General features: G+C 33.9%; 2 protein-coding genes across 4 annotated transcripts in view; both read right to left on the minus strand.

Moving 5' to 3' along the window:
- The window catches only part of LOC136031086 (tRNA (guanine-N(7)-)-methyltransferase non-catalytic subunit wuho-like), a 118,490-nt gene that overhangs the window by 24,248 nt on the left and 68,566 nt on the right, over positions 1-25,676 (minus strand). Inside the window, exon 1 of one of the 3 annotated variants that reach the window (XM_065710359.1) lies at positions 2,942-3,023. The exons of 1 other annotated variant lie outside the window; for it this stretch is intronic. The gene's annotated coding sequence lies outside the window, so the exon portion shown is untranslated. One more of the 3 variants, XM_065710360.1, reaches the window with a different exon arrangement.
- On the minus strand, positions 14,289-23,778 carry LOC136031079 (tetra-peptide repeat homeobox protein 1-like). Its single transcript, XM_065710350.1, has 2 exons — positions 23,714-23,778; positions 14,289-14,881 (listed from the first exon to the last, which is right to left on the minus strand). Exons 1-2 carry the CDS (start codon positions 23,717-23,719, stop codon positions 14,339-14,341), a joined length of 549 nt encoding a protein of 182 aa, XP_065566422.1. The 5' UTR covers positions 23,720-23,778; the 3' UTR covers positions 14,289-14,338.

A 25,676-nucleotide genomic window follows, 5' to 3' on the forward strand; every position in this document is an offset into this window, starting at 1 on the left:
AAACAAACACAAGGTCTATGTCTCCTAGCTTTAACAAAGTCAAATGTAATTTTAAGACCAGGGAGTTCAAAGTAGGTCAAATGAACTTGTGGTAAAAATGAGCAATTTATGAAACATCTAGATTAAAAAAAAGTCTTTTAGACAACAAAGAAGACAATTGAATAAAGAAAAGTACCTTATATCATAATTGTTGTGCACCCTTAAGATAGAAATGAACAAAGCTTCAATTAAGATTCTGTTTTGTTTAAACAGACAGAAGGGACAAACCTCCAAGCTTTGACAAATACAATCTCACTTTGTGGCTCCTATCTTTTCAAAGGGGACTTTCTTTGGATTTTTTCTATCCAACTAAAACTGAAAAGGACAGCATGATATACAAGTGACCTTCCAATTACCCTACATAGCAAGAGAAAATCATTAAGTTAGGCTATGCTTTATCTCAATCCCCCTCCCAATGTGCAGAAATATGGCTCAAATTTCATATTTTCAATGCATTTAACCTCCTGTCACCTGTTTTTCTAGTTATTGTTTGTCACATTTGTTTAATTTACAGCTACATGGGATGAAGTTAGAGAGACAGATCGACAAAACAAATGGAAAATAGGAAATTTCAGCAATACATTTTTATATTGGGAGGATTGAGGGGTAAAGTAGAGCAAAGTTGAATATAAAATGTGTTACCAGCTATTATTCTAAAAATTATGAAGCATGAATTTTTTTTTTTATTATGTTTCTTTCTCTTCAGGTCCTTCTCTAGGGCTTTACCAAATCAAACATTCTATGCCCAGAAAAATTAGCAACAAGGTATAGTCTATATACAAAGGCTTATGTTATTTAACTATGAATATGGAATTTAAATGGCAATCAGGAACTGGATACAGGCTAAAGCAAGTAAAAAAGAAAGAAAAAACTTCCCTAGTTAGCTCAGGAGACTTTTAATAGATTACTCTTCAGATAATTGCCTATGATACATAATTTAAATATTTACCCCTGTACAGTAGGGCGTTAAAACAATCTATCACAATGTAAGATACAGTATATTTAGATATGATGCTGATTTACAAATTCCAGGATTCTTTGTTGTGGTTTTCATAATTTTGTTGATAAAGTTTTATATATTCATCATTTTTTATTTTATGTCATTAACATTAGCCAAACTAAACTTCTCAATAGAACTTGAATGTGGTGGCTATAATGCACAAGTACTGAAAAATCTTACAACACATTATTTGTTATGGTAACTGTCAGTGAGAAAAAAACTATTTTCCTAGTTTAGCTTAATTTGTTATATTTTTGTGCTTATCAGAAATATTTTGTTAGTTTTAGGCAGCTGTCCCCCCTCAAAAAATTCTTAAACATTTGCTGGTTTATACTTAACTAGTATTCTACTGAAAACAAAAATTAATATATATTTTGTATTGAAGAAATATAAAGTCCTTTGGATTTTTTTTATTAAGATTAAGCAGTTTGCTATTTTCTTTTGTTAGGCTAAGCCTGTAATAGTGCTTTATTGTGAAGAGTCAAAATTTGTAGGGATTGCAAAGGCTAGCCTGAACAATATGTTATTACAAATTATTAGGTTAAACTTCTGTTTGGTAAAATTCTAGTTTAGATAAATTTGTATTATCTTGAAAAAGGTTTAGGTTAGGAAAATGAAACTTTTAGGGATGGGTCTAGAGATGAAACTATATCATGGGAAAGTATTTTGGAGCATCCAACTCTACTCTTTCTCTCTCTTAAAAATGTTTGCCTTAAATTACCTTAAATCACATTGTCTAATGAAATAAGGATTAAATCCTGTAGAATTGCTGGTTAGTGATGATGACAGTCGGAAATCTCAATATTTGGTCCACACCCTTAAAAACGCTTGTGTTATAAAAGTGAAACCCTTGCAAAATAAATCTTCTACTTAAATGACAAGAAAAAAGCGTTTTTAGTGTCATAACTTTGCTCAATTTCAATTTATGAAGTTTCCAAGATTTGGAAACTTTCAGGATATACATTTCCCTATATTTAAATACAAAACACTGATATGGCTTAAAATTCTACTCAAATAAAAAGAATTGCATTTTCAGAGCTAAAACCAGAGAAACAGAAACTGCTTGCTGAAAATTAAGGTAAGATGTTGTTTTACCAAAATTTTAATAGTTACAGACCAGTCCAGTATGCAAAATTCCCAGATTTAAAAACAGAAGAGGGTTATCACATAAGCTTAGCAATAGCTTCTCAGAGTATGTTTTTAGCTATGGATTAATCACTGAAAGTTTCATTCACCTAACATAACCCCAATCAAAGATAGCAAAAAGTAGCTAAACTGGAATTTGAGTGGAAATTTAATCTATAGCCTGGTAGGCTAGTAGAATTCCAAATCAAAACAAAAAGAAGTTAAACTAGAATTTTATCCTCTGTTTAGGGTAGCTCAACAAAGCTAAAGTCTTATCATTTAGGACTTTTTTATAGATAATTTTGCTTTTACAGTATGAATACAACATTTTCCAATATATTACCTGAACAATTTAACCAAAGATTCCACTAATTCAGACCCTTCCTATCTCTTCAAATATACCAGAGAGTATGCTAGATCATTTTTCAATTCTCTCTGACCTCAAACTAATGTGAAATATGTCAAATCCGGAGGAAATTAAGCCAGTGCTAAATCATTTAATTATAATAGAATGACACTCTTAACACTATACGGATGTTTTATGTTTGAAATTTTTTGCCCAAACCGACAAGTAAAAAGATGTGTTTTCGTGAACCAGTTTTGTTTGAGCTCAACCATATGTAATTTTTTTCGTTTTCGCGTTAAACATTCAAGCTGGTTAAACCAAAGCTGTCATTGGTTAAACCAGCTGGTTGACGCGAAAAAAGGCCTATAGTAAGGAGAAGGAACACTGGTGACGGTTTACCATAAGGCCCATATTATACAGTAAATATTCACCATCTACATCGTAGCAGGTGTTGCAGGCCACATGCTTATCATATAATTCATAGAGCAGAAGTACTACGCAAAAAAGAGAAGCAACGCTACATAACAAAACTAAAAAAAACCTTTAAAAGTAAATAGATGGTAAGAGCGATTTTGTTATCTCGACATCCGTTTGTTTTCGTTCTCCTTACTATATTTCTATGCTGCTTGGATTTACCTGGAGCACGTCTCTTGTGAGTTCTCCATGAGTGACGAGTCGCACCAGGAGTCAGAATCAAAGGCAACTGCATCCAATTTTAAAAAGAGTTTGTTCAATACAAGAAAAACTTTGAAATACGCTTCAAAAATATGTTTATGTACCTTCTTCTTACTTTTTTTACGAGTTAAACAAAAATTGGTGAGAGGGGTGGGGGTTCCCACCTCAAATTCCCCTTCCTCTCCCATGAATTTGGCTTTGGTTTGAGTTTTTTTATATTGATTTGTAATTTATTTATTCGTATTAGATTCAGTTGGTAGATTCAATACTGAATTATGTTCCTAAGTTATTCAGTGCACTTTTTAAGCTCCACTTTCTTTGTGTAAGTATCTGATTATGATAAATGTTGGTAAACGTTGAAAGATTCACATAAATGACTAGCAAATTCTCATGCAAGACAAAGGCCAGGATTTCGCAGGTACAGTGTCTAAAGCTTTCAATTCCCCAATCACGGAGGCACATTCTGTTTAGTGAAGTACCTGTGTATATCAAAGCGTACGTGTGAACGGGGTTAATACAAAAGCCTTCATAATCCCAAGATAAAATATTACGTGCAGCTAAAGGACATCAATTAAAAAAAAAAGAAAAGGGCAGGACAGGGCTAACCGAAAGAACACCTGCGACACATTGACAAATTTTTTTATCGTTCAAGTAAAAAAAAGAAAAGAAAAGAAAGACACTTAGATTTTGAAGGCACTAAGGGATTTAAGACTCAAAAGAAACTTGGATATTATCTAGATCAGTTGTTTGGTCACCAGTTTCTTAGACTTCAAAACCTTTATAAATATCAAACAGTTCGTGGTAACGAACTGTAGTAAGGAGCGACCCGGCTCAATAGTAACCAAAACTCTAAAAAATTGAATTTTGATATCAATAGCTACATCAAAAGAATCGCGTTTTAATGCTGATTTTAAATATATAAGTTTCATCAAGTTTAGTCTTACCCATCAAAAGTTACGAGCCTGAGAAAATTTGCCTTATTTAGGAAAATAGGGGAAACACCCCCTAAAAGTCGTGGGATCTTAACGAAAATGACACCATCAGATTCAGCGTATCAGAGAAACTTTTGTAGAAGTTTCAAGCTCCTATCTACAAAAATGTGGAATTTTGTATTTTTTGCCAGAAGACAAATCACGGGTACGTGTTTATTTGTTTGTTTTTTTTTCTTTTCCCCAGGGGTCATCGTATCGACCAAGTGGTCCTAGAATGTCGCAAGAGGGCTCATTCTAACGGAAATGAAAAATTCTAGTGCCCTTTTTAGGTGACCAAAAAAATTGGAGGCCATCTACGCCCCCTCCCATGCTCATTTTTTCCCAAAGTCAACGGATCAAAACTTTGAGATAGCCATTTTGTTCAGCATAGTCGAAAACCATAATAACTATGTCTTTGGGGATGACTTACTCCCCCACAATCCCTGGGGAAGGGGCTGCAAGTTACAAGCTTTGACCAGTGTTTACATATAGTAATGGTTATTGGGAAGCGTACAGACGTTTTCAGGGGGATATTATTTTGTTTGGGGGTGGGGCTGAGGAGAGGAGGCTATGTTGGAGGATCTTTCCTTGGAGGAATCTGTCATGGGGGAAGAAAAATTCAATGACAAGGGCGCAGGATTCTCTAGCATTACTATAAGAAAACAATGAAAAATAAACATGAAAACGTTTTTTCAAATGAAAGGAAGAAGTAGCATTGAAACTTAAAACGAACAGAGATTATTACGCATATGAGGGGTTCTAAAAATACTTTAGCATAAAGAGCGTGGTATTTAGGAGGAGATAAATACCTTGCTCTTTATGCTAAAGTATTTTTAGTAATTTCAACTATTTATTCTACGGCATTTCTGATTCAGGGGTCATTCTTAAAGAATTGGGACAAAATTTAGGATTTAATGCAAAGAGCGTGGTATTAACGAGGGTACAAACCCCTCGTATACATAATAAAAATATAAGGTTATGAAAGTTTGTTACGTAAGTTAATTCTTAAGTTACGTATATTTTTTACTAATAAAAACGTTCGTTAAAAATTAAAAGTTCTAGTTTCCTTTTTAAGTAACCGAAAAATTGGAGGGCAACTAGGCCTTCTTCTCCACCCCTTATTTCTCAATATCGTCTGATCAAAACTAAGAGAAAGCCATTTAGCCAAAAAAGAATTAATATACAAATTTCATTTTAATAATTTATGTGCGGAGAGCCAAAACCAAACATGCATTAATTCAAAAACGTTCAGAAATTAAATAAAAAAAAACTAATTTTTTTAGCTGAAAGTAAGGAGCGACATTAAAACTTAAAACGAACAGAAATTAATCCGTATATGAAATGAGTTGTCCCCTCCGCAATCCCTCGCTCTTTACGCTAAAGCTTTTAATTGTTTTAAAAAGTAGAATTGTGGCAAAGAGTCAAACTTTAGCGTAAAGAGCGATGGATTGCGGATTTCGGGGACAACTCATTTCATATACGGATTAATTTCTGTTCGTTTTAAGTTTTAATGTCGCTCCTTACTTTCAGCTAAAAAAATTTAGTTTTTTTTATTTAATCACTATTCAAAAACGACATGCGCTATGTAAGCTCAAACGTCGAGCAACAAGAGCCACATGCTAATAACCACAGTCTAAACACAATCATTGAGTTTAACATTGGCAAGAGCATAAGGTTTCGGAGCGTGCTCTTAACGATTTTCATCATAGAAAACTTTTGTTCCACTATCGCATTGCTAATTGACAAACTCAACAGGGTCAATGCTCAACTGGCTAACTCACAAAAAAACAATGCCTAAACAGCATCAACACAACGTGAGACAGCTATCCAGAACTGAAAAGAGTTTTTGGGGATTGTTCCTCCACACACAAATGACGAATTAACGTCCAGCGGTTTCCTCCACTAATTTCCCAAGGTACTGAGATCAATGATAGCAACAATTCGCAATGGAAAGTCCCAAATTGGGGTCGCCATTGAGGCAAGCAAATTCCAGGGAATAAGAATTTCAGTTTGAGGGAGGCAATCGTTTAAGCACCGCTTTATCTGCAGTTGTATTCAGGAAAACAAAACACCGTATTTTGATCACGCTCTTCTTTGTGTCGGAAAGTTTGGATTTGGCCAGTTCAATCAGGAACTCATATCCGTAATCAACTTAATCTGGTGGCAAATAATTGATTTCGAAGTCCATGTCAACCCTCAAAAACACTGCAGATAGTTCAAGTATCTAACAAACGAAATTTACCAATTAGTTGAATTTGTTGTTCTCAAAAGTAGTGTCATTAAACTTTTATTACTCAATCAGCAACTATAACAATCAGAATTTAGCAAGTAGCTGAGCTTTTGTACTCAAAACTGCTTTTTTTAAATTTTTTATACCCAGTTAGTAATTACAAAATTAATGGTTTATCAACCTGCTGATTTTGTTCTACTCAAAAGGGCATTTATCAAATTTTTGGTACTCAGGCTACAAGTAAAACACACAAAATTTATCAACTAGCTGAGTTTGTTGTACTCAAATCTGCTTTTCTTAAATTTTTGATAATCAGTCAGCAACTAAAATGCATGGAATATACTGACTAGCTGAGTTTGTTGTAGACAAAAGTGCTTTTATTAACTTTTTTGATACTCAGTTAGTAACTAAACACTCGGAATGTACCAACTAGCTGAGATTGCTGTAACCAAAAATGTTTTCATTAAATTTTCTGATACCCAGTCGGTAAGTAACATATTTGGATTTACCAACTAGTTGAGTTTTTTGTACTCAAAAGTGCTTTTATTATATTTTTAGTATCTGCCAGCAAGTGAAACACACGGAATTTTTCAACTAGCTGGATTTGTTGTACTCAAACGTGCATTCATTAGTTTTTGTTCCTCATTCATCAACCAGAACACTTAGAATTAATCAACTAATTCAGTTAGTTGTACTCCAAAACGCATGGAATATACCGACTAGCTGAGTTTGTAGCAGTCAAAAGTGCTTCTATTAACTTTTTTGATACTCAGTTAGTGACTAAAACACTGGGAATGTACCAGCTAGCTGAGATTGCTGTACTCAAAAATGCTTTCATTAAATTTTTGATGCCCAGTCGGTAAGTAAAACACTTGGAATTTACCAACTAGCTGAGTTTATTGTACTTAAGAGAGCTTTTATCAAATTTTTAGTATCTGCCAGCAAGTGAAACACACGGAATTTATAAACTAGCTGGATTTCTTGTACTCAAAAATGCAATCATTAATTTTCGTTCCTCATTCAGCAACCAGAACACTTGTAATTTATCAACTAATTCAGTTAGTTGTATTCAAAAGTGCTTTTATCCAGTCAGCAGTTTAAACACATAGAATTTATCAACTAGTTGAGATTGTTGTACAAAAAGTGCTTTCAATAAATTTATTGTTACTTAGTAAGCAACTAAAACAAACGGAATTTATCAATAAGTTGAATTTACTATGCTCAAAAGTGCTGTCAATAAATTTTTATTACTCAGTCAACAACTATAGCAATCGGAATTTACCAAATAGAGGTGTTTTTTGTACTCCAAACTGATCTTGTTAAACTTTTTATACCAAAACAGTAACCAATACATTCAGGATTTATGGCCTTGCTGATTTTGTTCTACTCAAAAGTACATTTATTAAATTTTTGGTGCTCAGCTTACAACTAAAACACATAGAATTTATCAACTAGCTGAGATGGTTGTACTCAAAAGTGCTTTTGTTAAAAATTTGATACTCAGTCAGCAACTAAAACGCATGGAACATACCAACTAGCTGAGTTTGTTGTCAAAAGTCCTTTTATTAAATTTTTTAATACTCAGTCGGTAACTAAACACTTAAATTTACCAGCTAGCTGTGTTTATTGTACTCAAAAGTGCTTTCATTTAATTTTGGGTACTCAGACAGGAAGTAAAACACACGGAATTTGTCAACTAGCTTCATTTGTTGTACTCAAAAGTAAATTCATTAATATTTTTATTACTCATTAGGCAGCCAAAACACTCGGAATTTATCAACTAGCTCAGTTTGTTGTACTCAAAAGTGCTTTTTATCCAATTTTAAAATTTCATTCAGCAGTTTAAACACATAAAATTTCTTAGGTAATTGGGTTTGCTGTACCCAAAACTTGTTTAATTAAATTTTTTGTCTCTCAGCCATCAATTCAAACACTCGGAATTTATCAACTGGCTGAGTTTGCTGCACTAAAAAGTGTTTTTATTAAATTTTATTATTTAGTCAGTAACTAAAACACTCAAAATTCAACAACTAGCTGAGTTTTATTGTACTCAAAAGTGCTTTTATTAAATGTTGGGTATTCATCCTGCAATTAGAACTTACCAAATTTATCAACTAGCTGAGTTTGTTGCACTTTTGCTATCATTGCTATCATTGAGTTTTGTTACTCAATCAGCAATTAAAACACTCGGAATATACTAACTAGCTGAGTTTGTTGTTCTCAAAAGTGCCTCTATTAAATTGTTTTATACCCAGTCGGTAAGTAAAACATTCTGAATTTACCAACTATTTGAGTCTGTTGTACTCAAAATGCTTCTATTAGATTTTGGTCCTCAAACAGCAAGTAAAACACACGGAACTTATCAACTAGCTGTGTTTGTTCTACTCGAAAGCGCTTTATTTATTTTTTTTACTCTATAGGAAACTAAAACACTCGGAATATACCAACTAGCTAAGTTTGTTGTTCACAAAAGTGCTTTCATTAATTTTTTTTAATCAGTCAGCAACTAAACTACTCGCAATATACCAACTAGCTGAAATTCTTTTACTCAAAAGTGCCTTAATTAAGTTTATGGTACTCAGCCTGCACCTAAAACACACATAATTTACAAACTAGCTGAGTTTGTTTTATTAAATTTCCGACACTCAGTCAGCAATGAAACCACATGGGACATACCAACTAGCTGAGCTTGCTGTAATAAAAAGTGCTTATTAAATTTTTGGATACTCAGTTAGTAACTAAAATACTCGGAATTTACCAACTAGCTGAGATTGTTTTACTCAAAAGTTCTTTCATTAAATTTTTGATACCCTGTCGGTAACTATAGCACTTTGAATTTACCAACTAGCTGTGTTTATTGTACTCAAAAGTGCTTTTATAAAAAAAAATTACTCAGCCAGCAAGTAAAATGCACGGAATTTATCAACTAGTTGGGTTTGTTGTACTTAAAAGTACATTCACTAATTTTCTGTTACTTTTTCAGCAGCCAGAATACTCAGAATTTATCCAACTTGCTCAGTTTGTTGTACTCAAAACTGCTTTTATCTAATTTTGATTCTCAGTCAGCAGTTTAAACACATGGAATTTATCAGCTAGTTGAGTTTGTTATATCCAAACTTTATTTCATCAATTTTATTTGGCCCTCAGGCAGTAATTAAATCACTCGGAATACATAAAGTAACTGAGATTACTGCAGTCAAAAGTACTTATAATAAATTTTTTTATGACAGGTTGGTAACTAATAAACTTGGAATTTATCAATTAGCTGAGTTTACCGCACTCAAAAGTGGCTTTTTTTTTACAACCACTCAGTAACTAGACCACACAGAATTTATCAACTAATTGAGATTGTTATACTTAAAAGTACTTTGATTAAATTTTTATTACCTACTGAGCAACTAGAACACACGGAATTTATCAATTTGTTGAATTTGTTGTACTCAAAAGTGCTGTCAACAAATTTTTATTACACAGTTAGCAACTAAAACAATCGGATTTACTAAGTAGCTGAGTTTCCTGTACTCAAAACTCCTTTATTTAATTTTTTTATACCGATTCAGTTACTAAAACATTCGTGATTTAACAACTTGCTGATTTTGTTCTAATGAAAGAGCATTTATTAATTTTCTGGTATTCAGCCTCCAACACACTCCAACACACACAGAATTTATCAACTAGCCGAGTTTGTTGCACTGTTAGATTTTTGATACTCAGTCAGCAACTAAAACGCATAGAATATACCAAAAAGACGAGTTTGTTGTTTTCAAAAGTGCTTTGATTAATTTTTTATACCCAAACGGTAACTAAAACACACGGAATTGAAAAACTAATAGAGATTGTTGTACTCGAAAGCACTTTCATTAAATTCTTGTTACTTACTCACCAACTAGAACAAACGGAATTTATCAATTTTTTGTACTCAAGATTGTTGTTAACAAATTTTTATTGCACAGTTATTATCTATAACAATCGGAATTTACCAAGTAGCTGAGTTTTTTACAGTCAAAACTCCTTTATCTAATTTTTTTATAATGAGTCAGTAACTAAAACATTTGGGATTTATTAACTTGCTGATTTTGTTCTATTCAAAAGTACAGATATTAATTTTCTGGTACTCAGCCTGCAACTACAACACACAGAGTTTATCAACTAGCTAAGTTTGTTGTACTAAAAAGTACCTTTGTTAAATTTCTGGTTCTCAGTCAGCAACTAAAACGCATGGACTATACCAACTAGCTGAGTTTGTTGTAGTCAAAGGTGCTGCATTAAATTTTTTGATACTTAGTTTGTAACTAAGCTAAGTATCAAAGTATAGCCTCAACTAACTGAGATTGCTGTACTCAAAAGTGCTTTTATTAATTTTTTTGGTACTAAGTTGGTAACTAAAACACTTGGAATTTACCAACTAGCTGAGCTTATTGTACTCAAAAGCTTTTCTTTTAAGTTTTGGTACTCAGCCAGCAAGCAAAACACACAGAATTTATCAACTAGCTGGGTTTGTTGTACTCAAAAGCGCATTCGTTGATTTTTTATTACTTATTCAGAACACTTGAAATTTATCAACTAGCTCAGTTTGTTGTGCTTGAAAGTTTTTTTATTTAATTTTTGATTTTCATTCTGCAGTTTAAACACACATGTAATTTATCAGCTAGTTGAGCTTTTTGTACCCAAAAGTTGCTTAATGAAATTTTTTTGGCACTCAGCCATCCATTAAAACATTCAGAATTTATCAACTGGCTGAGTTGGCTGAACTGAAAAGTGTTTCTGCTAATTTGTTTTTACTTTGTCAACAACTAAAATACTAGAAATTTACCAAGTAGTCGAGTTTTCTTTTATTCAAAAGTGTTCTTGTTAAATTTTGGGTACCCAGTCTGCAATTAGAACTTACGGAATTTATCAACTTGCTGAGTTTGTTGTACTAAAAATTGCCTTTATTAAATTTTTTGATACCCAGTCGGTAAGCAAAACATTTGGATAGTACCAACTATTTGGGATTGTTGTACTCAAAAGTGCCTTTATTAAATATCGGCTCTCAGCCAGCTAGCAAAACACACGGAATTTATCAACTAGCTCTGTCTGTTGTAATCGGCAACTAGAATACTCGGAATGTACCAACTAGCTAAGTTTTTTGTCCGCAAAAGTGCTTTCATTAAATTTTTGTTACTCAATCAGCAACTAAGACACTCGCAATATACCAACTAGCTGAGTTTGTTGTAATTAAAAGTGCCTTAATTAAATTTTTTGTACCAGCTAGCCAAGTTTTTTGTCCGCAAAAGTGTTTTCATTAAATTTTTGTTACTCAATCAGCAACTAAGACACTCGCAATATACCAACTAGCTGAGTTTGTTGTACTTAAAAGTGCCTTAATTAAAAATTTTTTATACCCAGTCGGTAACTAAAGGAATCGGAATTTACAAACTAGCTAAGATTGTTGTATTTAAAACTGTTTTTATTAAATCTTTGGTACTAAGCCTGCAAGTCAGACACATAGAGTTCATCAACTAGCTGAGTTTATTGTACTCAAAAGTGCGTTCATTAAATTTTTGTTATACAATCAGCAACTAAAACATTCGGAATTTACAAAGTAGCTGAGTTTGTTGTACTCAAAAGTGTTTTTACTCATTTTTCCGATTCCCAGCTGGTAACTAAATGACTTAGAATTTACCAACTAGCTGGGATTGTTGTACTCAAAAATGCTTTCATTAAATTTTTGGTACTCAACTTGGAAGTAAAACAACTCATCAACTAGTTGAGTTTGTTGTAGTCTAAAGTGACTTCATTAAATTTTTGTTACTGGGTTTGTAGCTGAAACACACAGAATTTACCAGCTAACACAGTTTGTTGTACTCAAAACAAATTCTATAAAAAAATTTTGTGTCCAGTCGGTAACTAAAACATTCTGAATATTTTATTGCAGTCAAAATTGGATATATTAAATTTCTGATGCTCATCCCGAAACTAAAACACACAGAATTTACCAACTAGCTGAGTCTGTTGTACTGAAAGTGCTTTAGTCAAATTCTTGATTCTCAGTCAGCAACTAAAACACTCGGAATTTGTCAATCACCTGAGTTTATTCTACTCAATAGTGCTTTTATTAAATTTTTTGATACTCAGTCAGCAACTAAGACACTCAGAATTTACCTAATAGCTCTTTTTTTGTACTCAAAAGTTCTTTTATTTAATGGTGACTCAGGGTACATTCCTTGATTCAAGCTTCTTTCTAGGATGTAACATCATACATTTACTTAAAACAGGCCAGTTGCAAGACAAATCCTTGTTTTAAGTCTAACATTTTTACCAATTTAACAATCTATTGTCATATGGCATCCTTCCAAAAATATTCACTTGAAAGAACCATTTGCTAATAACCTGTCACGTAGAAATCATTACGTAGAAATCATTTCAAATTGTCTATGTCAACCACATTACCAGCTATCATACCCAATTCTAAAATGAACCTGTTGCAATGTCATTTTCAAACATGAAAAAAATTTGAAAAACTTGTAAGTTAAAAAATAAGTCAGAAGAAAAAGGTCACTATAAACATTATTATTTTTTCACTATAAACATTATCATTATTATATATTACTTTGAAAATATCATAAGTGAAGTTCTTTTGTTATAAGTATATTTAATGTCATTTTCAGACATGAAAAAAAGTTGAAAATATTTCTGATTCCCCCAAAAGGAGTTGAAAAGATTTCCGACTTAAAAAATCACATTGAAAAAAAACAATTCTAAGTTCAAAAAATAATTCTAAGTTCAAAAAAGGGTGAAAATATTTTGGCGAAGGGCATTGGGGAGCCCTTGTAACTAGGACATGGATGACTTTAAGTTCCCTCTAAAAAAGAAAAGTTGATTACTATATTATGAACTCTATTAGTCCATTTAAAATCAAATAAAAGTTACTTAAGCGGCCATTCCTCTGATTACGTTGATTCTACATTTTATTCCAAATAAACCGGTTTTTCTCAAGTGGTCATTTCTCTTATTCAATGAATGTTGAATATATTTTAAAGATTATGCAAATTATATTCCTCCCGGCTTATGAAAAAAAGGTTCAAATGGCCTGAGGGTTGGTGGTAGGCACCCCTGCTGATTCCCTACTACTATTTAGTTGAAACTTTCAGCGTGTGTTTAGGGGCATGTTGAAGAAAACCAAAGGCGCTATGTGTATACTGTTACTACAGCTATTGTCACTACATAAGCTAAAGGTATTAAAGCTTTTAAGGTTAATAAAATAAATTTTTTAATTTAATAAAAAATAAAATAATAAAAAAAAGTTAATAAATTTTAAGTTTTAAGGTTAATATTTAGGTGGATGTTGAACTAAATCAAAACTAACTATGAGCATGTAGATTGTTGAAGTTTGACACAGCAATTTAACATATATATATATATATATATATATATATATATATATATATATATATATATATATATATATATATATATATATATATATGTGTGTGTGTGTGTGTGTGTGTGTGTGTGTATAAATAACCTTTATTCCAATTATAGGCTGCTATAAGGTTTTTAAGCACCGAGTTCATCCAAAAGGATTAGGATCATTTTAATAAAAATTCTTCATTTATTATTTTCTAATTAATTTTTAGTTTGACTCTTCAATTCATGATTCCTTCGGTGCACATTCAGTGTAGATCCAGATATGTGCCAGTTATTCTCGTTATTAGTTTAGGTATACTTGCTAACTTTCAGTAGAAAAACTTCTTTTTTAGCTAACTATTTATCAAGACTGTATATTATGTAGCTTTACATTTCCTTAAATTCGCTATAATGATTCTAGTGTAAGCTTTGATTTTCCCTTAATCTTTTTTTTTCAATATGTTTCGTTTCTAACCATGTTGGAAATGAAATTTAGACTCTAAGAAATCAATGTGCAAAGGGCTTTTATTTGTAATAGAAAAACACGGACAATACACTTTTGACTAATGTATAAAGCCAGATCCAATGCCCTGAGACGGAAATCCAAATGATGTACCCAAAGTGCCAGGAGATCCAAACACACTACTGAATCCCGAAGAGAGACCTCCAAGGCCTGGATGAAAACCAGCAAAGCTAGGCTTAGGCTTTTGTATGACGAATATTGGCTTTGGGACGAATACTGGCTTTGGCACAGGCACAGGTATAAATATTGGCTTTTGGATTGGCTTTGGTAGGGATATAGGTATAAATATCGGTTTTTGAATCGGTTTAGGCACAGGCACTGGTATAAATATCGGCTTGTGAATCACAACAGGAGGTTTTTGAAAGGCGAAGTTTGGAAAGCCTGGATGAAATGTTGAAAATCCAGACGGGCCTCTTGTAATTAGCTCATTGTTTTGCTCGATTTCGTCATCAAGTCCAAGCAGGCCGTCAGTCAACACACTGAGAAGGTACCCAAGACGGGATATATCATTTTCTTGCCCTTGATTTTCATGGACTTCTTCTTGAGCGGCGACCAGAGAATAAACTATAAACAGAAGTACTACCTGAAAAATAATCGTTTATAAACATTGTTTTCCAAAAACACCTTACGCTTGTATTTTATACGTTTTAGAGAAATAATTTCACGCATGTATAATTCAGTTTTGGTTTTAAATATAACAGTTTCAAGGTGAGCTTGTCTTTAATTTTGTTTATTTCTTTTACTAGAATGAGAAACTTTTTCATCTAAACAGTTACATAAACATTATTACGTCAAGTAAAATTGAATTTTGACAACTAAAGCTAAGTAGATAGGAAGATATTTATGGGGTCACAATGAAATTTACAGAAATTTGTCAAAGAGTTCGAAGTAACCAATTGTAAGTAAGGCGTGACTCCTGCTAATAGTTGCCGGAAATCTAAAAAAGGAGTTTTAGTAACAAAACATTTATACAAAAATGGCTGTTTATGGCGTTTCAAAGTATTTAAAATTTGTTTAGTTAAAAAAATACCTACCAAAGCTACGAGTCTAAGAAAATTAGCCAAATTTTTGGATAAAGAGAACAAATACCCCCAAAAAGCAGAGTGATCTTGACAAAAATTACACCATAAAATTCAAGTATCAGAGAACTGTGCTGTAAAGGTTTCAAGGCCAGAATTTAAAAAAATGCAAAATATTATATTTTTACCACGGATAAGTGTTTATTTTTAATTTCCTGAGAATTGATCTTGCAGAATCATAGATCCCAGTGTATCTGGAGAAGGCTCAATAGAAAGGGAACTAAAAGTTTTGTTGCCCTTATGTAAAAAAGATTGTGAGACAGCAAAGTGGCGTTTTTTGCCAGTTTGTAGTACAAAACAACAATTTTGGTCAAAGGGTGCTAAAAAATAGCTGAGTGAAAATTTCGAGAAACTGGATCGGTTTAATGATCGTAAAACTGTGTACTAGGCTTTCCAGTCTCAGAGATTCAGAGGCAGTAATGATGCAGAGCGGTGCAGTTATTCCCAAATATGCACAGCAAACCCTTTATTGGAGACAATCTTCTTCCTTAAAACCTATGGGGTGACAATAAAATTAAAAGAAATTTATCGAAGAGTTTAAAGAAACGAATTGTAAGTAAGGAGTGAGTCGTGGTAATAGTTGCTGAACTCTAAGAAAGGAGTTTTAGTAACAATATATATATACACAAAATTGGCTTTTTATGGCGATTCAAAGTATTTAGGATTTATTAAGTTTAAAAAATACCTACCTAACTTAGGGGGTCTAAGATAATTCGCCAAACTTTAGGAAAAATAGAATAAATACCCCCAAAAAGGTGGGTGATCTTGACAAGAATTGCACCTTAAAAATCAAATATCAGAGAACCGTGTTGAAACGGTTTCAAGACCCTATCTAAACAAAAGCTAAGAGGACGAGGCCGGAAGAGCCAAGAGTTCATATGGCATGAGCTCTAGCAAAATTCTAAGAATCAATAGATTGATCTTAAAGGAAAATCAGAGGCTTAATGCCGGTCTCGATTTAAAATGAGAGCTCTGAGTCACGAGGTCCTTCTAAATACTAAAATTCATTAAAACCCTCACCCACTTGTAAGTTAAAAATACCTAATTTTTTCTAATTTTTTCTCTCCCTTCAGCCCCCCCAGATGACCGAATCAGGGAAAACGACTTTATCAAGTCAATTTATGCAGCTCCCTGATATGCCTACCAATTTTCATCGTCCTAGCACGTCCAGAAGCTCCAAACTCGCCAAAGCACTGAATCCCAACCCCTAACTCCCCAAAAGAAAGCAGACCCAGTCCGGTTACGTCAATCATTTGTCCATGACCTCTGCTGTCCACGATTTCTCCACTCTAAGCGTTTTCCAAGATTTCCGGTTTCCCCCTCCGACCCCCCCCCCCAATGTCAACAGATCTGGTTGGGATTTGAAATAAGTTCTCTGAGACATGTGTTCCTTCTAAATAACAAATTTCATTAAGATCCGGTCACCCGTTCTTAAGTTAAAAATACCTCTTTTTTTTCTTTTTTTTCCAAATTAACACCCCCAAGCTCCCCCAAAGAGAACGGATCTCTTTTAATTTTGTCAATCACGCATCTATGGCTAGTGCTTGTTCTTCCCATCAAGTTTCATCCCGATCTCTCCGCTTTAAGCGTTTTCCAAGATTTCCGGTTTCCAAGATTTTTGTTTCCCTTCTCCAGACCCCTATGTCCCCGGATCCGATTCAAATTGAAAATGGAGCATGTGAGACATAAGGTCTTTCTATATATCAAGTCAAACAGTTCGTGGTAACGAAATGCAGTAAGGAGTGACCCGGCTCAATAGTAACCGAAACTCTAAAAATTGAAATTTTGATACCATTAGTTACATAAAAAGAATCGCATTTTAATGCTAATTTTAAATATATAAGCTTCATCAAGATCAATTATACCCATCAAAAGTTACGAACCTGAGAAAAATTTTCCTCATTTCAGAAAATAGGGGGAAAAAATCCTCATTTCAATATCGCATTGTTGCTGGTAGAAATGGGTTAAAGAATGATGATGGTGTTTCTTGCTATGGTAATTCGGCACTTCAGTGCCTTTTCAATCTACATAGTACATTTTTTAGGTTTTCGGAAAATTACAAGGAGATGTTGCACAAGGGGTGAAGTCCTTTGCTTTTTCGTCACTGAGGCACTGTGAAAGAGCAAAAGATTTGAGAAATTTACTGCCTATCCAATATGGATTCTCAGAACAGCAACAGCAGTCACTTAGTGAGTTCTGGGAAATACTTTTAACGACTATAAATAATGAAAATGCTACAAATGACACCGATAGCCACATGCATGATTTATTCCCTTAGAAAGTTAAGAAATACTTAACTTGTTCAGTTTGTCAATGGACTAAGATTGGTTCAACAATTTTAGATGATACAGAAGCATGCTATTCTCCTGTACCTTCAGTCCTGAATCCTCAAGCACGTACCAATCAAGAGATCATAGATACGACGGACACAAAAATTTTATAAAGTACTCTACCTATTTCCACCAGCAGGTATTTGTCCAAATGGTCGGCTTCAGGCTATATTCACCCACGCTCCTAAATTTCTTGCTGTAGATCTGGATAGAAGAGCACATTCAGGTAAAATAAATAGAAGAATAGTAGATTTTTGTCCGGGCAACGTACACCTGAGGAAGACACATGAGCGTCATCTGAGTCTGCGGCAATATTATGATCTGTATGTGTCATCAGAACACTACCGTGCATTTTCTTTCGTCATTCTTAGTGGGTCTCAGTTTAACAGTGGTCATTATTACGTTTATCAAAGGACTCTAGAAGGAAGCTGGTGCTTATGCAACTGTGAAAAAGTAAGAATGGCAGGTCAAATATACATTGACTTCTCAGTTATAGCTTTCTTAGTTCTTGAAAAATGTTCTTAGGTAATTAAAATGATACTTAATACGTTGCTATAATGTTTTTTTTTGTTATTCATTACACGTATTAACCTTGTATACTTTTGGGCCAGCCATGCAGAAGAATGCCAATGTGTGGAAATCCTCGTAACAATCTGACAATTTACGACAAACTGGTCAAATTGTGCATTTTGTGAAATATGTGACCAACACCTTTTTCTTCCCTGTGCTATGTCTTAGCATTTGGTAGCAGTTTAACTTTTCAGTGACTAGTATATCTGGACAAGATGAAGGGAGATTTCTTATGCATTTGCGGAGACTAAACTTTGGACAAAGTAAAATTGAGAATTCCTGTCGTTAAGCTACCTAAAAAGCTTTAACATATTATCGAAGGTGTTTATCTACTTTTATAAATAGTTTGAGTATTTGCAGGCTCCTAACATACAAACTCCTAAATCTTATATTTAAAGAATTCTTCATTTTTTCCTGTTGTAAAGGAATCCTTGCTCTACTATTGTAACTAACGATGCTCAGACAAAGTTTAAGTAGTGGCACCTCATTGTGGAGGGGGAAGTGTAACATAATGGAATATTCTGATCTTTTATTTTCATTAAAAAAGTAATAGCCACGTGTGATGGCTGTATTTCCTTGTAGAGAAACATACTATAAAAGCTAAAGCTAACTAATTGATAATACATGAATACACAATGAGAAGACAATTACATCATGGCTAAGACCGCTGTGCAATTGAAACTGTAGCTACAATTCCGTTTTCAGTGCCTAAACACGTATTGTTTTGCAAAGTATGGATAATAAACTTTTTTTTGTAAACTGAAAGATTTCGTAACTGTCAAGGTTGCCTGCAGTATTCTCTAGAGGTGTCTTATCTCCCCTAGATCGGTGATGATTAGAAATTATATAAAAAAAATAAGTCTTCAACTGAAAGTAACGAACGACATTAAAACTTAAAACGAACAGAAATTATTTCGTGTAAATAAAAAAGATCATGGCGGTATTGTTTCTACATTAAATTTCAATCAAAAAAGCAAAGATTAATTTTAAAAAACAAAATTCTTCCGAGGAAAGTAAAGAGCGAAGTTGAAACTTAAAACGAACAAAAATTAATACTTCACAGCGTATTTAATATATATCAATAAAACTAGTACAAATAAACCAACTAATTATGTTTCCCTTTCTTTCTAGGATTATAAGAAACTAGCTCTTTACTGAAAACACAAAAGCCAGGCACAAAATACAGGAATATTGATTTAGGAGTCAAAAGTGACATAGCCTGACAATAATAAACTAATGCATAAAGCTTTTCATAGTCTTACACCAGATGTAAAATCAGTAACATTCAGTATAAAATTAAAATTACCCTTAAAAATTATAAGCATAAAAATAAATATTTTTTTAATAGCCCCAAAGTAATAGAATGGCACTCAAAAATAATGGATCGACCTATCAGGTAAAATCTTGGTCTAACCAGCTATGATACCAATAGTGATTAATAATTGTAAGAAATATGCTTTAGCATTATTCGAAATGAAGACCAAATAAGTCATAATATGAACTGTGGAAATCCGGTTATTTCTCTATATACAACAGGGAATTTCAAGTCAAGATACAAATTCTTAAGCTAGTGTATAGTCCTAATACTACCAAGATGGTTTTACTTCGAACTTCTCTACAAACTAATTATGATATGTCCTTTTCAGAACAAAAAAAGAGCCAGTCGTTGGACTAAGCCATTGTGCAGGAGTGATACCGAATTAAACGGCAAAAAAAAACTGAAATTCTAAAGTACTTTATTTTTATGTTGTAAGAAGATGCTTAATCCGTTTGCTGTTCCTCTACCAAAACTCCTATATTATTTGTGTTAGCTATTGTGATAATTTCACCCCCCACGCCAGAAAAAAAGACCTTGAAAATTTCGCCTTCATAACCTTAGGCATAGTTGTAATAGTAATTATAGCAGTAGAAGTACTGCTATAGAAGTAATAGAAGTAGTTGCAATAGAAGTAGTAGTGCTAGTAGTTGTAAATATAGCAGTAGTAGAAGTGTTAGTAGTAGCGTGCGCATACTGCCTTTTAGTTAGAGAATTTTTCCCTTTTAGCATTCTCTCAGAGTTGAAATTTTATAACCAAATCAGTCCTTGAGATACGCTCTTTTGACATTGTAAATATACATAGGGTCTTTTGATTTCGTTCAAATTTCGCGCCAATATTGTAAATGGAGTAGTGTGATAGCTGTAGTAGTAATGGTTGCAGTGGTAGTAGTGGTAGTTGTAGTAGTAGTGGTAGCATGCAGATATTCCCTTTTTAATGATCTCCTTAATCATTTCCTGAATGTTCCAAGTTAATATACCCAGTCATTCATGATTTACCCACTTTTGACAATCCGTATACACATAACAGTTTTTGATTTAGTCACACTCCCATCAACATTTTCTGAAAGGCTCAACTGATTTCCCTTAGTCATTTTCAAAAATAAAGATAAAACATGCATACCTTCTCAATAACATTATGTAAATGATGAACGAATTGCCTATGTAATATGATGAACGGATTGCCTAACTCAAAGCCCTTAACCAGAGGACTGTGGGGAGGTTGACATCCCCAAAGACAAAATTACTGCATCGACCAACAATGCTAAACAAAAGAGTTCTCTTAAAATGATCGTTTATGTTTGGCGAAACTTGATCAAATATGTTTTGGGAAATGATAGGCTATCATTTCGACTATATGCTTTTTGGAATATTTTGAACAAAATGGTTATCTCACAATTATGACCGGTTGCGTTTAGGAAAAGAGGGTGTCAGAGAAAGGGGGGGTAGTTACCCTCCTTCAATTTTTACTCTTAAAACTAGAACTTTAAATTTCCAACCAATTGAGGCTCTTTAAAGTTCACCCAACAACCCCATCCATGAAAAGCTTATTTGACCCCAGGGCATAACTTAAAACCCTTGCCCCCAGACTCAGTAAATCGAACGTAAGGGGGGGGGGTGTAAGCTGCCCTCCGATAACTTTGACTCTTAAAGAGAGCACTAAAACATCTGATTACCAGTTCAGTGAGCCTCTCCAAATTGTGAACGGTCACCGTTTCTATAAAAACCTTATATGCCCCCGGGCATAGCTTACAACCCCTTGTCCTGCAGACTGTGGGGGGTTATCCGCCTCAAAGACATAATTTTCAGACCTTTCAAGTAAACTGAAATAATGACTATCTCAACATTTTGATTGGATCTGTTCGGGGAAATGATGGGCGTGTGTCAAGGGGGGGACTGGTTGTCCTCCAATCACTTTTGACTATTAAAATGAACCTAGCCCTTTCAGTTTTCAATGGAATGAAAACCTTCTAAAATTTCTACGACAAACCCCTCTATACGAAGTGCCCTCGTCTAAAGAAAAGAAAAAAGAAACAAAGAAAAAAAAAAAATAAGTAATGCATTTGCCCACATCGCTCTTAACTTAGGCAGTGCTTTTGCGCTGTCTATACTGTATTTTACCGATATTTGTGTGATTATTATTGATATTTTTCTGCCACAATGCTGCAAAGAATGTTAACCTTTTCGCAGGGCAGTATCCTGGGAGGAGAGGGAAATGATCGCAATTACTTGACATAATTTTACTTACACTTATATGTAACTATCGCATAAAAAATGTCATCAAACCCCTTAACTAAGAACCTCTTGATCAGAAAAATTATTTTCATTTAGACACCCAATCTCAAATCCTGGATCCGGCACTGACCCTGATCAAGTTTGATTTTTGAAATATTGTCAAACAGTTCTAACGAGCTGTAGTAAGGAGCGACCTGGCTCAATAGTAACCAAAACTCTAAAAAATGGAATTTTTATAACAATAGTTACATCAAAAGAATCGCATTTTAATGCTGATTTTAAATATATAAGTTTCATTAAGTTTAGACTTACCCATCAGTAGTTACAAGCCTGCAAAAATTTGCCTTATTTTTGAAAATAGGGGAAAACACCCCCTAAAAGTCATAGAATCTTAACGATTCCAGATTCAGAGTATCAGAGAACCCTATTGTTGAAGTTTCAAGCTCCTATCTACAAAAATGTGGAATTTTGTATTTTTTCCCAGAAGGCAGATCACGGATGCGTGTTTATTTGTTTGTTTTGTTGTTGTTGTTTTTTTCCCAGGGGTGACCGTATCGACCCAGTGGTCCTAGAATATTGCAAGAGGGCTCATTCTAACGGAAATGAAAAGTTCTAGTGTCCTTTTTCAGTGACCAAAAAAATTGGAGGGCATCTAGGCCCCCTCCCACGCTAATTATTTTCCCAAAGTCACCAAATCAAAATTCTGAGATAGCCATTTTATTCAACGTAGTCGAAAAGCCTTGTAACTATGTCTTTGGGGACGACTTACTCCCCCACAGTCCCGTGGGAGGGGCTACAAGTTACAAACTTTTACCAGTGCTTACGTATAGTAATGGTTATTTGGAAGTTTACAGACATTTCCAGGGGGATTGTTTGGTTTGGGGGGGTGGGGGGTGGAAAGCGGGGATTATGTTAGAGGAACTTTCCTTGGAGAAATTTATCATGGGGGAAGAAAATTTCCATGAAGGGAGTGCAGGATGTTCTAGTATTATTAAAAAAAAAACAATGAAAAAAAATTTGAAATTTTTTTTTTCAACTGCAAGTAAGGAGCAGAATTAAATCCACTTAAAACGAACAGAAATTATTACGCATATGATGGTCTCACCTCCTAATACCTCGCTCTTTACGCTAAAGTATTTTTAGTAATTCCAACTATTTATTCTACGGCTTTTGTGATCCATTCTTAAGAAATTGGGACAAAATTTAAGCTTTAGTGTAAATAGCGAGGTACTGACGAGGGGATGAACCCCCTCATTTACGTAATAAAAACATGAGAATACAGAAGTTTTTTACGTAAGCTAATTTAGAAGTTACCTATATCTTAATAAAAACATTCGTAAAAAATTAAAAGTTCTAGTTGGCTTTCTAAGTAACCGAAAAACCGGAGGGCAACTAGACCTCATCCCCCGCTCCTTTTTTTTCTCAAAATCATCCGATCAAAACTATGAGAAAGCCATTTAGCCAAAAAAAAAATAAATATGCAAATTTCGTTTTAATTATTCATCTGCGGAGAGCCAAAATCAAAACATGTATTTATTTCAAAAAAGTTCAGAAATTAAATATTAAAAAAAACAAGTTTTTTTTTAACGGAAAGTAAGGAGCGACATTAAAACTCAAAACGAACAGAAATTACTTCGTATGTGAAAGGGGCTGCTTCCTCATCAACGCCCCGCTCTTTACGCTAAAGTTTTTTTTACTGTTTTAAAAAGCAAAGTTAAGAGAAAGAGTCAAGCTTTAACGTAAAGAGCGGGGCGTTGATGGGAAAGCAGCCCCTCTCACATACGAAGTAATTAATGTTCGTTTCAAGTTTTAATGTCGCTCCTTACTTTCCGTTAAAAAAACTTGTTTTTTTTATTTATTTAATAGTACGAATAAGATCTTTGTACCTTCATAGATAATCCAACGAAATTTTATTCATCAACGTAACACGGTGAAATTCTGATCTTAAAATAAGGGCAAAATATTGAAATTTACATTTTATAATGTAGTAAAAAGGTTATTAAGCTTTTAATTCGACGCTATTGAAAAGATGGCTTACACGAAATTTTCCTCCTGTAATGCTGTTGCGAAATTGTTTTAATGCATGTATCAAATTTCATGTTCAGATTCTCTGCAGGGTATTCTGAGTGAACGATATCACATGATATTCGCTAACATTAAAAGTCTTCATGAGCTATGGTTGTTAAAATTAGTAATTTCGTTATAAATTTAATAACAAAATCAAATCCTTAACTCTCAACTAGATAAGCAAAAAGTTATCCTTGTGTGCCATAACCAAACCAAGTAATCATCCCCACTTCTTCATTCTTACGATTAAATAATCATGAAAAAACGCGTTATTTTTTTAGGTAATTGTCAAAAGTTCATTAGAATGTGTTCCGTGGCTCCAACAGGTTCATCAAAAGTTCTACGTAGTTCCAAGGATAAGGATCTAAAATTATATAACTGGACCATTTTTCATAAATATATTTCAGAGCCAACGCAGTAACATTGACTAAGTAAAAATCTTTTCGTCTTTAATTTTTGTTTCAAACACTTCATGGAGAAAGGATGGTCATTTACCTTGGACAGGAGGGCTGCTTTATCTAAAGGCCTAGTACCCGCATAATAGGCCGAAAGTAATCAGAGGTCAACAGGCCCCTACCGCGTCCTTTTTGAACCAGGGCACATTATAGTCTTTCCCCCCCATAGCTTAAGATCGAAAGTTTGGGATAGCCATTTTACTTAGAATGACGGAAAGTTGGAAAAAAAAATGAGTGCCTTCAGGCACTCATTTTCACATGTTATTGAAATCAAAATCTTACGAGGAATTTCAATTTGAGTAATTGGAGGTGTTTTTTGTCACAACCTACCCATCCCACACCCTTGAAACTACCAGCTTGTTAGTTGAAAGTTAGACAAATTACACCTTGTTTAACCCTGAATCGTAAAAATTTCTCAATATTAGTCTAATAATTAGTTAAGTCCAAGCCGTTTTGATGACACCCTGTGAAACCGTGACAAGCTGTTATTCGTTGCAAAAATGAGATCATTTTGACTCTTAAAAAGGGTACTAGAGCTTCTGATTACCACTCCAACGAGTCCCCTCCGAAAGTTATACGAACACCCTTTCTATAGAGTCATTATATACTCCCGGAGCATAACTTACAACCCTTGCCCTGAGGGCTGTGGGGGGAGGGGTTGTCATCCTCAAAGACATAATTTCCTTACCTTTTAAGCACGCTGAAAAAAATGGCTATCTCAATATTTGATTGGATCTTTTTGGGGAAATGATGTGCGTTTTTTTTTTTTGGGGGGGGGGAGAGGGGGATCGTTCCCTCCTATCACTTTCAACTATAAAAAAGGGAGTCGTGAAAAGATTCTTAATATCAATGTAATAATGATGTAAGTTCAAGCCATAGAATTTGATGACACCAAGCGAAACCGAGACAAGCTCTTATTCGATGCGAAAACGAGATTACTTCTGATTTGATACAAAAACGAGTTAATTCCCGATTGTGTGAAAAAAAAGCAAGTCAAGTTTTAGCTCAGAACTCTTGGGGTTCCCCGGCCTAATGGACTACTAAAAGAAGCAAAGCCCAAAAAAATTTTTTGGCACACAAGTGCATGGCAATCGCGATTCTAGCCAAATATCCACAAATGCATGAAATATTGTTGGCTGTCCGACCCGATTGAAACTCAAAGGACAGGAATATTTTCAATCGCCAAGGAGTTACGGAAACGAAAAGCAGTTATCGAAGGTGGAACTAATTTTTATGACCTCAAAGCCTACGGAATTTTTACGTCGGGCAACCCTCAAGTATGGAAAAATTTTCGGTTCAAAAAATTTGAGTGCATTAGAAAGGGTGA

The sequence above is a fragment of the Artemia franciscana genome, chromosome 9 (assembly GCF_032884065.1).
Source record: "Artemia franciscana chromosome 9, ASM3288406v1, whole genome shotgun sequence".
In the NCBI taxonomy this organism is placed as follows: Eukaryota; Metazoa; Arthropoda; class Branchiopoda; order Anostraca; family Artemiidae; genus Artemia; species Artemia franciscana.